The sequence below is a fragment of the Vidua chalybeata genome, chromosome 11, assembly GCF_026979565.1.
Source record: "Vidua chalybeata isolate OUT-0048 chromosome 11, bVidCha1 merged haplotype, whole genome shotgun sequence".
Taxonomy (NCBI): domain Eukaryota; kingdom Metazoa; phylum Chordata; class Aves; order Passeriformes; family Viduidae; genus Vidua; species Vidua chalybeata.
In genome coordinates this window covers 1,488,020-1,503,599 of record NC_071540.1, presented here as the reverse complement: position 1 = coordinate 1,503,599, position 15,580 = coordinate 1,488,020, and the positions used below count along the sequence as shown (strand labels likewise).

General features: G+C 46.4%; 1 protein-coding gene across 2 annotated transcripts; it reads right to left on the bottom strand.

Moving 5' to 3' along the window:
- Nucleotides 1–237: 237 nt before the first annotated feature.
- CMTM3 (CKLF like MARVEL transmembrane domain containing 3) lies at nt 238–15,373 on the bottom strand. 2 transcript variants are annotated; one of them, XM_053953076.1, is made up of 5 exons: nt 14,964–15,373; nt 6,600–6,755; nt 4,830–4,925; nt 3,511–3,637; nt 238–2,028 (listed from the first exon to the last, which is right to left on the bottom strand). In XM_053953076.1, exons 1-5 carry the CDS (start codon nt 15,072–15,074, stop codon nt 2,000–2,002), a joined length of 519 nt encoding a protein of 172 aa, XP_053809051.1. In that variant the 5' UTR covers nt 15,075–15,373; the 3' UTR covers nt 238–1,999. The 2 variants fall into 2 exon arrangements, with proteins under 2 accessions (XP_053809051.1, XP_053809052.1); XM_053953077.1 differs by lacking the exon at nt 238–2,028 and adding an exon at nt 3,202–3,382 and having other exon boundaries at nt 14,964–15,225.
- Between the last annotated feature and the right edge of the window lie 207 nt (nt 15,374–15,580).

Sequence of the window (15,580 nt, the reverse complement as noted above, 5' to 3'; positions counted from 1 at the left end):
TGCCAAGAGAGAGCACTGAATCCACAATGTCTACTCAATAGTTAAAACAAATTCTTGGTTAAATTTTTTCATCTCATGCCCTAAGGAAGGTTTGTCCTGTGGCAGGTCCCCAGGGCTGGCTCTGAGCTGTGCCCCTTGCCCAGTACAGACTGAGGATTCCTGAAGTCATTGTCCCTTGTGCTGGGCAGAGGCAAAGCAGCAAAATCAGGTCTTCAAGTAAGTAAAGACACCCAACACTTCTATTAAAAGAAGTTTAATCCAGCATGGTTTCTAAATATTAACCATGTCTCCAGCTGTGACATGCAGTACATTTTTTTACTTTAAAAAAAAAAAAAGAGAAATGCAAAACAAGTATAAAAATGAACCCAGGTCCCCTGAACATCACAGTGTGTGGCAGTAAAATGACAAGAGAAGGAAAAGAAACACAGGATCTTGTACAAGAAAAGGTCCAAAGAAATCTTTCTCATAAATCAGATATTGTCTGTCCCATTTAGAAGCAAGCACTTGTTTTGTATTTACTCTGTCAGTGGTCAGGAAGCAGGAGATGTAGGAGCTGCCTGCTGGACAACTCTGAGCCTGACCAGCACCCCCTGGTCCCTGCCAGCTCCCATGTCCTGCTGGCAGTTCCAGGAACTGGAACCCAGGTGCTGATTTTATTCCAAAGGAAATCTGCCTTATTGTTTCATCCCTGTTTTTCGCTTACTTTGTTAGTACCATCTGCTCTCATTTTAATCATACCTGTTCTGGTACTGTATTCATTTTTAAAACATCCATACAGGTTTCTTTGCCACAGACCTGTCTGATGCCACCTGTGAGGAGCATGCCATGCTCTTCCCAAACATTCCCAAGTGTTTATAAATGGATACAGATATTCCAAGGTAGGTTGTGCTACCTGTGAAAACAGCTTGTAAATTCAGAGGGCTTTTTCCCTGGAATACAACACCACAAGATGAATCACATCCTTCCAGGGGCAAAAAACCTACTCAACCCACCCCACCCACCCACCCTGAAAAAAGGGGGCTGGGGAGATGAAGTCATTGTGGGCATTTTGTAGTTTGGGGTTGGTTTCTTGGCCTTTTCACAGTGGGGAGGAGGCACTGCCCTCCTGGGGTCTGGGTGCATTCAGTGTGGCAGCACCAGTGGCCTGTGGCACAGAGCGGGACATCAGCACTGGTGCCTGGGGCACAAACATCTGCAGGTTTCACCAGGCAGGTCCTGCTGGGAGGTATTTGCCAAGCCTGCCTTCCCTGGCTGTGCAAACACTCCCAGGGCTTCCACAAAAACAGGACAGGGCTGCCCAGAGCTGCCTCACCTGTTCCACCCCATCCTGTGGTCAAATTTCAGCAGAGGGGATGTAACTCCATCCAAGCAGCTTAAAACAAGGGATACAGAATGTTTGATGAGCCAGCTGCCCTGCAGCACCGTTATACTTTGAGGTTTGCTCTTGCTGCAGATTTCCAGTTGTCACTTTTCCTTGTCACAGATAGATACGAGATACAAAGGTATTGAAACCAACGTGTTAACAGTAATCCATGCCTTCAGTGCTTGGGAGTATTCAGACTTTGGATAAAGAAATACTGTTAGTTAATCAAGAAAAATACAAACAGAGGCATCCAAACCTCTCCTCTTTGGCACATCAAGAAGTATAAAAGCTCTAAGTGTTACAGGTTTGGAATTATGAAAGCACATTAAAAGCTTGTTAAAAAATGCTGCTCCAATTTACTCAGGACATGGATGTGCTGAGTGGGGACGGGCAACAGAGAATTGAGCTGTGTTGTTTGGACAGATCTGCTGTAGGATCTGTAGTTGCCAAGGAGTGTTCAATGGCACTGGGAGTAGTCTCCTTTTCCACATCACTGCCCTGTCTGTGCTCTGGTGATTCCATAAACAGTGAGGTGGAAAGGGGCTGAAATGAGGGGATATTTTAGTTGGCAGTGCATTCAGCAAAGAGGAAAGTGCTTGATCATCTTCCCTTCATGCTTGGTTGGTGTTTGGTTCTTCAGTCTGAGTCAGAGTCAGAGTCCTCATCTGAGGGGTGAAACAAGGAACAAAAGTGAAAATGCAAACTGGAAATCCCCCCCCCCCAGCTGTGGCTCTGGCTGGGACAGAGAGGCTGCGCTGGCAGGGTGTGTCTCGAAGGACACAGCGGTGCTGGGAATGAACACTTCTGTGAAATGACAGCCCTTGCTGAAGTGATGGCACCTGAAATGATGTCTGAAGGACTTGGGAGATGCTGCTGAGAGGCCCTGCTGGCACAGCTCGGGCACTGCTGTGTGCCCTGCAGCTCTACACCTCTGAGAGCCAGAAGCTCTGAGATGCTGAGAAATCCCAGCAGGTCCACAGAGCTCCATCCTTCTGGCCTCAGCACTTAAGAGCCCCTGTGTGAACACAGGCTGGGGCTGCAGGGCTGAGCCCTCCTTGCATGGCCACAAACACCAACGAAGCTGTGTGACTGCACTTCTGTGAGTTTATGTATTTGTGTCTCCATCTCCAGGGGAATTAGATCTAATCTGTATCCTAATTCTGCACCCTTGCCAACTGATCATCTTCTGAGGGCAGTTCAGTTTTTAGCTTTTACACTCTGTTTCCTGTTCCCTTTATTCTTTTTTTCCTTTGTCTCTCTTTTCAGCCTAAAGCTTGAAAAACACTTAACGATCTACTAAAATCCCCAGAAGAGACTGTCAGTGCTGCTATTCACCTCCTAGGATTCTATACACACCTTGGGTGTTTGGTTTTGGTTTTGCAGGGGTTTTAGATGGGGTGCTCTGGGGGGGACGGGATTTGGGATATTTTTTGTTTGTTTTTAAGTGTGCAGCAGTCTTTTTAATCCATGTGGGTGCAATAAGGAGTCACAGGGACGTGATGCCTTATTTGGGCTCCTGGAAACTACAAAACAACTACCCCAGTCCTGACTTGAACTGGCTTTGAACACCCAACACCTCCTTTTTATATTTTTCTAAGTGGATCTGTCTGATCTGAAGTAGACTGGAATAGAAAAAAAACTGATAACAACCTTCTTAATTTTTTGCTGTTTTACCCTTGGATTTCAAGGTCATTTGCCCACAGATGGTCAAAGATCATAAGAGGCAATCATGATAAGGAAATGATAAAGAGAAAAAAAATACTATTTGGACATAAAAGGATGTGGATTAATGGATGTTAATTATAAATTACAAAAATAAAAAAGAGTAGAAGTTTGCTTGTTTTTACAGCAAGACCTTTTAATAGGGAAAGAAAATCTGTGCTGTGTGGTGATTTCTAGAACTGGATCTGGGGCTTTTCAAAGTTAGATGTGAAACTCTGAGAAACTTGACATTCCTGGCTTGCAGATTGTCTTCATAAATCACTGGATTTCCATTTGCAGCTTCCTAACTGAGCAGAACTGTAGCAGACAAACCCAAGAATAGAAACTGCTTTTACTGAGCAAGAGCTCTTGCTTCCTGCAAAGGGTGAAATGGAGAGGGAAATCTCACACTGCAGCTCATGTGACAAGCAGGGAATTTTACCCACCTTCTGTTTTGCGCCCCTCGGGGGAATCAGGGGAATCGGAGCTGCCTTGCTTGAGGAAAGTGACCAGGTCATTGAAGGTGATGTAGAAATCAATGGCAAACACGATGGTGGCTGCAAACCCAAACACCTGAAAGGGCAAAACAATGCTCTCCTTAACAGCTCCCGTCTGTCAGGGACAAACCAAACCCAACCAAACCCTCACAGGAAAAACTCTAATGGTTTTTTTTGGGCCATGCCTTTCCAAAAAGGCAGGGAAGGGAAATGGTTTGTGACACATTGGTATCACCTGAATTACAGCTGCTTTGGGAGCCTGAGAAGTGTGACCAGGGGTGTCTTTATCCCTCCCCCAGGCTGCAGCCCTCTCGGGCTCTGGGCACGTTCTGGGCATCAGCACCTCCTGCACCTCCATTGTCCCAGGGCACCTCTGCCACCAAGGAATCACGTCCATTTCTTGGGAAATAATTTTCCACTTGTTTGCAAGGAGATGTGTCTATTGCTGAGTGAACTAGACAGACTAAAATGATTCTGGGATTCCCTCTCCAGTGTCAAAGCAGCAGAGTTGTGCCAAGCTAGGTGCTGGTCTGGGAGCCTGGGATGAACACACTCCATTGCTCCATGGCTCACAGCAGACACAAAGATTAAACAAGATTTGGGCTTGTATTGTGGAATGGTTTGGGAAGGGCTGCTGGCTGACACCACTGGGCACTGTTCTTCCCAAGCTGAAAAAATTGTTATGCAAATTTTATTTATGCTGCATACATTATTGATGCTTAGAGTCAAGTTGCAGATGCAGGGGCTGTATTGTATTTCTGACCACAAAATGCTGATGGGTGAAGATTCTCTCCTGGGCAGTCCTTGTACTGGAGGGTAAAATGACACTGCTCTTGTTTCAACTCATCCAAGGAAAACTAAGCAGGAGAGGCAGGAGGTTGAAATTACTAATTTAGGCTGGCCTTAGCAGTTTCAGGTTTGAGTTCTTTTTTTTTATCATCATTATTACTATTTGCCTCATTCAAGGATCTTGACACTCCTTGCAGGAGCAGCTAGTAAAATCAAAAAGCAGAATAGCTGTCTTCCCTAAGGGTACAGTTAACACTGAGCAGCTCTGTTAGGGTGAAAAAACTATTCATTGGTTCAAGACATGTTTTTCTGAAAGTGACCATTTCTTCTTTGCTTTAGGCAAATTAATTCTCAGTTAACTGAAGAAACTTCTATGACTTGCTGTGGGGTCATATTTGAACTGTTTCTTAAGTACATCCATGTACTTAAGTGTACTCAGTTCACCACAGCACTTAGGTGGAAAGCTCATGCCTACTCACCCCTGCTGCTTTAGATGCTCCATCGTTGTATTTTGAGACAGCAGCAATTGAAATGGCAAAGTAAATAATGGCAGCAGTGACACAGCGCAAGAAATCCTGTGGAAGAAGCAAGGGTGCATTCTCAGACTGGTCAAGGATTTCCTCTAAAAACCATTCTGGAAACGAACATCAGTCCCTCTGTTGTTGCATCAGTGGCTTTGCTGGTGTGTGACCACAGCCTGGTTTGCTGTAGAGGAGGAACTGCTCATCTATGAAATATTTCTAAATAAGAGAAGAACTGAACCTTGGCATAAACTTCTGCTCTTAAAGATGCTGGGATAAATCCTGCTGCTAACCTGTCTGTGTCAGGCAGACCTTCCTTCAGCCTGGAAAGGGCTGTGTGGGGCATTTGTCTTGGAGCACAGCAAGGGCTTTAATGGAAAAATCGTTTGAAATGCCCTAAAAACCTCATGTTTGTGCAGAACTCCTGTGGCACCAGAGGCTCAGGAGGTCCCAGCTCCCATGGGAAGGGGTACCTGTCTCTCTGTGGATGCAGGGCTGTGTGGAGATCTCCAGGGAGACCTGTCTGTGCAACTCCTCATTCAGGAACCAAACACTAGTTTAGTGTTGGAATGATGTGTACTTCCCACGTCCACTGCCAGCTCCACCAGCCTGCCCCAGGAGCATGTGCCCGATGTGATCCCTGGGATATTTCCTGCTGAGCTGTGCCCTGTCACACCTGCAGGGATGTCTCTGCAGTGAGCTTTAAAGACAGAGCTATGTCCTAGGGCACGTGCAAATAACGTGATCTGCAATAATGGTACCCTCAGCTCTGTTCACAATTAGTTCTTCTGCCTTTCCAGCACAGATGGAGGAGTAAGATCCTGTGTCAAAGCACAAATCCTGCAAGAAATCTGATTCCTCTGAAGTCAGGACAAGGTCAGTTATCTACATTCTGTGCTTGCAGTATGTTATGGTAATGGCCATAATAAACACACAAATGCCTTTTTCCCCCTAGTTCTGGAACCAGATGCATGTAGAAAATGGGAAAATGATGGAACTGAGATTACCAGCTGAGAGCTGTGCACAGTCGTAGCCAGAGTCACTGATACTGTTTTATCTGCCAGTGGCCTTGCTATTTTTATACACTGAGAGCTCAATTCAAACCTCAGTACAATGAACTACTGATGAAACCAAAAGAGAATACAGACCGCTAAGATCAGTGGGTTTTTTTGAAGTATTTGTACTGCAAGGCAGCTGCTCCCTTTGCAGTGATATTTGAGACTGCAGGGACATCCAGTGGCAAGGGCTCTCCTGCAGCCCCAGCACGGCCCCAGAAGCCACTGGGCTCCTGTGTGGACATGAACTGGCCGGAGTTGCCCCTTCCCAGAGCAGCTCAGTTTGTCTGTGGGTGTAACTCTACCCAACAATTTATTCACAGCCTGATAAAGTCTGCCCATTATCATCTGTTTCCCCCTCTGCAAGGGTGGCAATAAGGAGCCCCCAGCAGTCAGACTTGGGCTGATGCTTGCCCTAAGCCATCGGCCCGGAATTTGGCATACATTCTGTGCTTTGATAAAGCCATGCTTTGTGTCAGCATCCAAAAAGCTGCAGTGCAGAGCAGAGCATAGTTTAGAGTGCTTTGGGACCCTCTGAAGCAGCGGCAGTACTGACAAGTTTCTAACAGGGCAGTAAAGTTGTTACAGTCACCTTGAACTCCTGCCCAGCCCCTTTCACTCCCCTCACACTGCACAATTAAATCTGAAGGTTTCTGTTGCACATCTCACTTACCGTCAAAGGCCAGTGGACTCCTTTAAACTTCTCATTAAGCTTGGAGGCGTAGGCAAAAAAAAGAAACAATGCCAGCAGAAACTCTAGGAGTGGTGCCATCATGAAAGAAGCTGCTAGAGATGCAATATAGCAGATAAAGATGATAAATGACAGCACCTAAAGTAAAGGGAAAACTCGTAGTTATTTGCGTGGAATAGCAGAGCCGTAGACAGCTGAGCAGCTTTGAAGTGTTATTTTCCCTGTGTATTTCTGTCAGTGCTGTTGCTGCTGGCATAGCTTCAGCATCCTGCTTTTTTTTATTTTTCATTGGGCCAAATGGTTTTTCTTGTTCAGCACAGAATAAAACTGAAGTAATGGTGTTTATTTCCATGTGTGTGAAATCACTTCTCCGGAGTGCTGGGTGGATTTGCACCTCTCGAAGCCAGTAATTTGCTCTGGATTGTAAACAGCTCTGACAACATAATTCTGAAAATAGAGTGGGGTGTTGCCAAGCAAGCAGAGCTCTAAGCCTTCAGCCATGACAGCTCTCATTTGAAACCCAAATCAGTGCTCAGACAGCCTGAATAACTCAGCATTTATAATCTTGGAGTTGAAAGAATAAAGTCTGCTGATGATGGATAGAAAAGGGCCAAGAATTAATTGTTCTGTGACTTCTGGAAGTGTCTGGTTCCAGTTTTCCAGTATGGCAGATATTTTAGAGAGTAATAGGACAGATAACTCCCACAGATTTCTTTTATCTCCATAATGTTTCCTAACTCTAGTAAAATAGAATATGGCTCAAAATACAAAGTTTCACAATGGCAAAACAACAGAAGAAAATGTACTTTCACCTAAACCAGGCAGTACCAGAGTGCTGTCCTACACTCCTAGAATGTGTTTGTGTAAGTGGAAGGTGAGGGAGCCATGGAGAAGCTCAACACCACTTTCAGCTGCTGTGTTGTGGGTTGGTCACCTCCAAAAAAAGACGCCAGTCCTCCTGTTCTACTGCGTTGCATGGGAACTGGTTGCTGTGTCAATCACATGAGCCTGAAGTAACAAAAGTAGGCAGGATGCTGAATTACACATTATTATGTACCAGTTTACACCTGGGCTGCTCTGTCCAGCCTTTTTTTCCTGGAGACAAATGTCTGCCTTCCCAAAGCTCAGGGAGCTTTTGGACAGCACAGACTGAGCATTAGATTACGAAGACTTTTTTAACGTCTAATTCCAAATCAGGACACTGACATTCCCACTCACACAGCACTGAAAAGCAATTAATTTTTTCCCCCAGATGGCACATCTAAAGGCAGATGTAGCTTCCTGCAAAGGTAATCAATGCATTTGCCTTGTTACATTTCATCTCTGTGGATTTCTTTGTTTGCTGCTACCATGGGTTCCCAGGGACCACCTGTACCTCAGAAAAAAATCATCATTACACTTGAGTGATAAGGCTCCTATAAATATTAATTGGTAATTACTCCTATGAGAGGTCAGTCAACCCTAAAATACATGTATCAAAAAAACCTTTTATGTTTAGGGGACAACTAAGCAGTTCAATCCCACTGAAATATTTCCTTGGTGTAATTAATTACCAAGCCTTTTTTGTCAGCCTGTGTTTTGGGGAAAGCAGTCAGTGCCTGAGCAGGATGCTAACAGCTGGAATAAACTGTTTTCATCTATTAGGACTGGCTGGTGAGGTTAGAGAGGATGTGACATTTTCAGTAGGAGACTATATTTATCTTAAAGGTCTGTGCATTGTTCTTGTTTCACTGGGTTCTAGGAAACTGAGCTGAGGTAGTTTACAGAGCTCACTTCTGCATGGGCCTGCTAGCTGGTAATATCTGCCCCATTTGTTCGTGTTTACCCCATTCTGATTTGTTTATTGCTCACAGAGCCTCTCTGCAGGCTTTTCTTATTTTCATAAAGTGGAGGGAGTTCATTCCCTGTATCTCATCCTTAGTGTGGTATTTTCTTCCTATGAGCTAAAAGTGACAAGAACTCTTTGAAGGGAAGTGGATTTACCAGAGCTTGACAACTCCTAAGAGGAGAGAGGACTTCCTTCTTCCCATCACAGCACCTATTCCCTTCCCATCCCAAAGAACAAAGACTGCACTTGCTTTGTGAATCCGCTTCACTTGCATTTCTGAACATAATTTAGATACAGTTCTATGTTTTCTTGGAATAAAAAGAAATCAGCATTTATACAGGACATTTTCTTTTTGTTCTGGTGTTGAAAAAATATCTTCCTTTTTGTGGCTAAAGGCAGACGTGTGATGGCTGAGCTGCAGGAGTGACCAGCAGCAGGGAGATGGGTTCAGGGCAGGTCCCACTGACCACAACCCTTCCAATGGCACATCCTTAGACTTGAACTAAACCTACAGATCTCTTAGGAAAGGATTAAATGCAGTGTTAAATAACACATCCTACTGGAGCAGCGAGGGGAGGCAGAGAGGCAGATTTCAGGTGATGCTGCACAGCAGAGATCCCTTTGATCTTGATTCTCTTTGCGTCAGTAAGTCCTGTGCTCTGACTGCTTTTGCACTGAGAAAAAAGCTTTCCTGTGAAGTGTAAAGTGAAAGGAAGAGACTTTGTGGTCTGTTCTTAACCACTTTATGGCAATTTGTGCCAGGGAAAGCTCCTGCTGTCTCCTCTCAGCCCTGGGCAGGTGCGAGGTTCAGGCACGAGCTGGACTTGGTGAAACAGGAGCTGTTCTGTAGCAGGAACACACCAAGGAGCCCCTAATCCCAGGAGCTGGGGTGCCAGGGGATCCCTGCTTCTGTGCCAGGGAAGCTGCTGGAGAGACAGATCAGTCTGAGCATTTCAACTTTCTAATTGGGTCTGACCCAGAGAAGCTGGTGAAATTTAGTTGTTTATTTTAAAATCTGGTTACCAGGCCAGTCACTTGTTCAAACCAAGCCCTGCATGACTGGTAGATGACAGCAGTGTCCTGCTGCCTGCTCCTCAGCCCTGAAGGTCAGTCACTGTATTTCCACCTTCCCCATCCTCAGTGGTGGGATTGAGTCCAGCCTGTCCTGCTCTCCACTTGTCAGTATCCCCTTGTGAGGAGAACTGCACCTCTGGGCACACTGAAAAAAAGGCACCTTTTGATTCACAAGAAGCCATTTGATTTCAGTAGATTACTGATGGTATTAGTAAATGGGAAAGACTCTGAGGACTGGTAATTGGTCTGCAGTTAAACATCATTCCTCATTCTGGAGGCACTCTGAGACTGAAAGGGCCAAGGAAGATTTTATGTGAAATAAATGTCTATAAAATAACAGACCAGATTTTGAGAATGAAGATTTGAAAGATGGTATTTTTGGATACCTTCATTGGGGAAAGGCTGGAAGGCACAGGAAGGGGAGGGAGGCAGATCTTGGAGAGAGCCAGAGGAACAAGAGGAAGGAGGTGCCTGAGGGCTCTGTCAGGTGCTGACCATGGCACTGCACCTTGCTCTTTGGTTTTCTTCTTATCTGTCTCCAATCACAGCCCTGACATGGATTTTAATGCCAAACTCCCTAGGTAGCTTGGGAACAGTCCTGTGTAATACAAGAGCCCACAAATTGTAGAGTTTTAATGATGTTTCTCATTTCTCCTTGCGTAGAGCTCATTTCCTCTTCTGACAGCTGGAATGCACAGACTCCTTGAGCAATATTGGATAATACCTATAACTGTCTTTTTAGCATTACAGAAGTGAGCAGGTGCCTTTTCTGACCATTCAAGTGCACTGCCACTAACTCAAGCATTTGATGTTATCTTAAAATTTTAAAAATACACCTCTCCTCCCACAATACAAACACTGCAGTGCCAGTCTGTACCCAGAAATAATGACACGTTACTACGTACTTTTCCAGACCTCAAGTCTTTGTGAGAAACATCTTGCAAACTGAAAGGTGCTCTCAAAACTCAAAAGCACCTTTCAGAATATACCCTGACCCCTCCAAGGACTGTCAAAAGTTCCATTGCACATCACACTTGTTCTGCATCTCTTTTCCTGGAGCTGTGTGTTTCAGGGTGACTTCAGAGAAAGGTCAAGCAATGGGACCTTGTTTTTTCGAACATCTCTGTATCTATGCTTAAAAAAAAAAAAAAATAGGCAGCTAGAGAGGAGTCTGTGAGGCTCCATGCAGTTGCAAGTTTATTTCTAGCACTTTCAGAAAGTACTGCAGCTTCTGGGAGGGAAATAAAAAAAAAGCAGCAGTGTTTTATCAGTTTTGTGAATTGGTATTTAGACAGTGTTTTTCTCTTCCCCTCACTTGGGATTGCACCCTGAGCACTGAGAGCAGCAGAGTCTGAGCTCTTCCTGAGCTACTGATGACAGGCTGGTGTGACTGCTGCCAGCTTCACTGTGAAGGAATGTCTGCATGCAGGAAGCTCTAATGCAGCAAAGAGCAGGACAGGAACCTTTCATAGCTTGGCAGTCATAAGAGTATAAAAAATCCTGGCCAAAAAGAAGCCTGACTATTCACTGAGTACACTCCCATTCACACAAAACCCTTCTTGGGTATTGTGTTTCAGAAAGTAACTTTCCCATTTAAACCCATGTAATTATTACTTAATGTTGTGTTGCTGGGCTTCTTAAAGTAGCCAGGCATTACAAAGTTATACTTTATTGTACAACCAGCTTGCAGTTCAAGTTCTAAAAAATAATCCTGACAGTGGTTAGAGAGCACAGTGTCCCTGAAGGGAGGGAGGCCTGAGCAATACTGAGGTCATGGCAGCTCCAGAGGCCTTTGTCTCCCCTGAGGACCTGAGGAGAGAGAACAGACCCACTGGAACCCACTGGGAATACGGGGATGCTGGATAGCCACTGCCATCACTGCACCACCTCCTCATCTCCTGCTCCCACCTCCCTCCCCAGGAAAGAACAGCTTTGCCTAAGGCTTTACAAGTGGGTAGCAGTGTCATCTTCTGGACAAGAGTGCGTTTTTTTCTTGTTTCTTGTCAGACAGACAAAGTGCATCACTCAGTGGTCTCTGCTGTTCAGTTACTACTTCTCTGCTGCACTTGTCGAGGAGGTGAAATTCCTGCTTCCTCCACAACTGGCTGCAGGAGAGGCTTCTGGTTACAGGCCCTGAGAAAGACACAGGGGCCTCTTCAAAGGAGAGTTTACACCGAGCAGCTGGAGTTTCAGTTAGGAAGGTCAGGTCGGAGGAGACTGAAAAGACAGGAGAAAGACAGGAAAAGAAGAGAGAAACAGGCACAATGATTTCTACATCCTTTCATGTCACCACAAAGGTGGCACAACTTTACCTACTCACATTGCATTTTTATAAAAACAAAATAAAATGTAGTGCCACTGCATGCTGGCTTCAGGAGACTGAGGAGATGCCAATCAAAGCAGCCACAAGGGCTTGAGTGGAACAGCCAGGTGAGCAGCAGAATCCACAGCTGGGGATCCTGCCTGGACAAGCTCTGGTGCCAGTGTGAGAGTGGCTGTTACATGGTTCCAACACAGGACACAGGGAACTGAAAACTCATCCCTTGAAGAGTAGAAAAGAGCAAGGATGAGATGCTGACCTTCAACACAGCAACTTGAATGGTTAGGAAAAATTAGTAGCTTAAGAAGAGTCTTAAAATATGTGGAAGAAACATGGCATGGTGGGGGAGAATAGAGAGGAAAAAAGAGTAACCTGTAAGATTAAAAATGATGGTTAGAAAATGGAGGGAGCAAGGCAGTGAGAACAAACAGGATTAGGAGAGATAGTGAAGCTTATAAATGTATTTGATGCTACTGCTTCTTTCTGGCTTTGCGGCTGCCCCAGGTGGAATAAAAAATTAATCAGGCAGGTCAGTGGGGAGGTGGACTGGATGTTCCCCAGAGGTCCCATACAACCCCAACCATTCTGTGATTCTGTGGAGATCAAAAGAAAAAGGAACAGGGGATGGGGGGAGGGTAACTTCCTTATCTGAATAAAATTTGAGATTATAATTAAGCCTCTACCTGTAATCAGCTCCATCCCCAGCCTGGCCTGTTCTAGGGGAAGCACTGGGATGCCCAGTTTACATGGGTACTGCACCAGAGCAAATCACACCTGAACATCCTAAAGATTTTCCGTGTGGAGATGTTATTTTCAAAAATGGCTCGAGAGCTGCAGAAATAAAGTGCATTTCTGGGGAACTGCCAAGATGCTGAATAATGTGACATTTGTAACAGTAATGAGGACCCCACTTTGCTTCTGAACAAAAGGCACTGTTCAAAAAGTGTAGCCATGAATATTATTTCCATACATTTATGCAGAACACAACCCCACCCCACATTAGCACTGTGTCAGAGGAAAAATTAAATATTCAAGACGAAAAATACAAAGCTAAAGATGAAACAAAGATTTAAACCATGATAGATTTAACTTGGACTCATCTTCAATTATTTGGCACTGCATTTCTCTAATTGTATACAGGCTGCATTTACTCTGGGGCCTCTGTTGTCTTCAAGGGTTTCTTCTGGCAAAGTTGAGACAACTGGAGAGAAACTACTGCTGCCTCTTGTCTGCCAGAAAACCACGTCCTGAGCACGTGGGCTTGGCCTGCAAGGAGCACAAGGAAAGCTCTCTGCAGATGGGATCTTAGAGCTGCTTTCAGCCAGCCAAGCCCTTGGGAAGCCCCGTGTGGCCTTACAAAGGATAAATCCCTGTTTTGTCAAGATAGAGCAGTTTTTATTACTCCAAGGAGGCATCGTCAGTACTTCTCTATGACAACAAAAGGGTGAGTCTGATCCCATGACCAGAACAGTATTCCTCCAATATGTCATCATTCTGAGATGTTAAAAAGCCAGGCTGTCTGAAAGCCGTCATTTAGTGGCTGTAAGCTTGTAAAGGAAATTCCAGTGTGTGTTATAGTATGTAACAAAAATATGTGCCAAAGGAGCCAGGTTAGCTGGGCTCTGGTATCTTCTAAATGTGTGGTTTTGTAAACTACAGATGTTGTGTGAATGATGGGGTACCTGGAGGAGGGATGGGGTAGCTGGCATTTTTTTGGTGGAGCTGATAAAACCCATGGCCTGCTGCTACCCAGCTCGAGGCTTTCCCCATCACAGAAGTCAACTTGAACTCCAGAGTGAATGCTTTTCCTCTCAAAGCCAGCCTCACATCTGGCTGTTCCCTGTCTCTCTGCCACAGGGCAGTGCCTGCAGCCTCACAAGCCCTCAGGACTGGTCCCCACCAGCTGTTCACAGAAAATCCTGCCTGTCTGTTCCTTATCTTTCTTTTTGCTGGAATATCCTGGTTTCCTTTCCTGAGCTAGCACAGTGGACGGCCAAAGACACCTTGCACATCTGAACAGTGCTCCATGGACCTGACTGCTAGTTTGGGCTGTCTTGGTATCTGACTATCTGCTGCCAAAACTCCAGCAAACTTAGTGTTTGAATTTATCATTATTTCTAGCAAAAATGATGTTGAACATCTAATTTCGCTCAACAAGCTTCCTATTCAGAACCTAAATTTTGGTGTGAAATACCAACTCCCTATGGGGCGAGCGATCTCCTTCCCTTATCACATGGGTACTGTTTCAGCTGTCAGGTTTTAAGCCTGTACATGTAAAATTCCATAAAGTCTCACACCACAATCACTGCCCTGGTCCTGCTGCCACACTACTGCTGATCCAGGCCAGGTGTCCTGGCCCTGTGCCCAGCGGCTGTCTCAGCACCCAGGGCCTTTCCCTCTGGGCAGCTCTCCAGCCCAAGGGCTCCACAGCAGCGAGCAAGCGCATCCCTCTGAGGGTCAGGGACAAACACGGCTCCAGAGGGCTCTGGACAGCAGCTGAGTGACCGTGATACACAGCCCGATGCCACATACCATAAATTCATGAGTAAAGTCCTTCCTGACACACTCAGGACAGGCTGTCCCCTAACCTGGCACCAGCTGATAATGCAAACCGCAACCCTAGTGGTTACTGGATTCACACCGCAAATAGCTTAAAACGAAATCAAAAGCGCTTTTTAAACGAAAAGGGGTCCCCTACAGTGAAACACAATTAAGGCACTGGAAGTCTAACGTGACAAGTCCAGGTCTCTAACGTGCTCTGCCTGAATTACGCTAAATCCATTACACTCTCAGCTCTGCAGTTCCCCCATTCCGGTACGGCTGTTTCCCCGTCTCCCCTCGGTTGTTGTCTCCCTCTCCCCTCGGTTGTTCTTCCCTCAGTAATTGCCCCCGTCTCCCCTCCGTTGTTTCCCCCCGGTATTTCCCTCGGTTGTTGTTCCCCAGTTTTCCCCTCAGTTGTCGCCCCCCGTCTCCCCTCGGTTGTTTTCCCCTCAGCTGCCGACCCCTCTCCCCTCAGCCGTACAGGGAGCGGCCCGGGGCAGATCGGTCCGGCGGAGCCCGCTCGGGTCCCGGCTGCCCCGGCGGTGGCTCCCGCAGCCCCCTGGCCCCGATATCCCGTCCTTACCGACTCTGCGAGCAGCAGCTGCCCCTTGCGGGAGCGCAGGAACTCCCGGGAGGGGAGCAGCGAGCTCAGCCCGGGCGTTGGTGCGGCCCCCGCGGACTCGGGGTCCTCCATGGCGGCGGCGGCGGGTGGGGTGGGCGCGGGATGGGGCTGGGCTGGGCTGGAGCCGGGCTCGGAATCAGGCTCGGGGTAGGGGGTTGGCCGTGGATTTTTTTTTTTCCCCTCTCTGAAGGAGGGAAGCGGAAATCGTGACACTGCGGAAACGTGAAAAAAAAAGTTTCAGCATCCCCAGCTGTGGGGGGGCGGCCCCAGGGCCCGCTCCCAGCCCTGGGACAATGGAACTGGGCTGCCACCTTCGCCTTCTCCTGTGCTGTGCTGCTGGACCGACACCAGGGAGCCAGGGGGCCACTCTGAATATAGAGAGCCACAGGGCGCTGGGGATGGAAGGGGCCGCTGGAGGTCACCCAAGCCAAACCCCGCTCAAGGCTGAAATTTCAGGATCCGAGTGCCTCGGTGAGCACTTTAACATGAAATTCGCATGGCACAAGAAAATCTTTCCGAAGGATGGCTACTGGGTCATTACATTTTTACTTTAACATGTCCATTTACTCTAATGTACT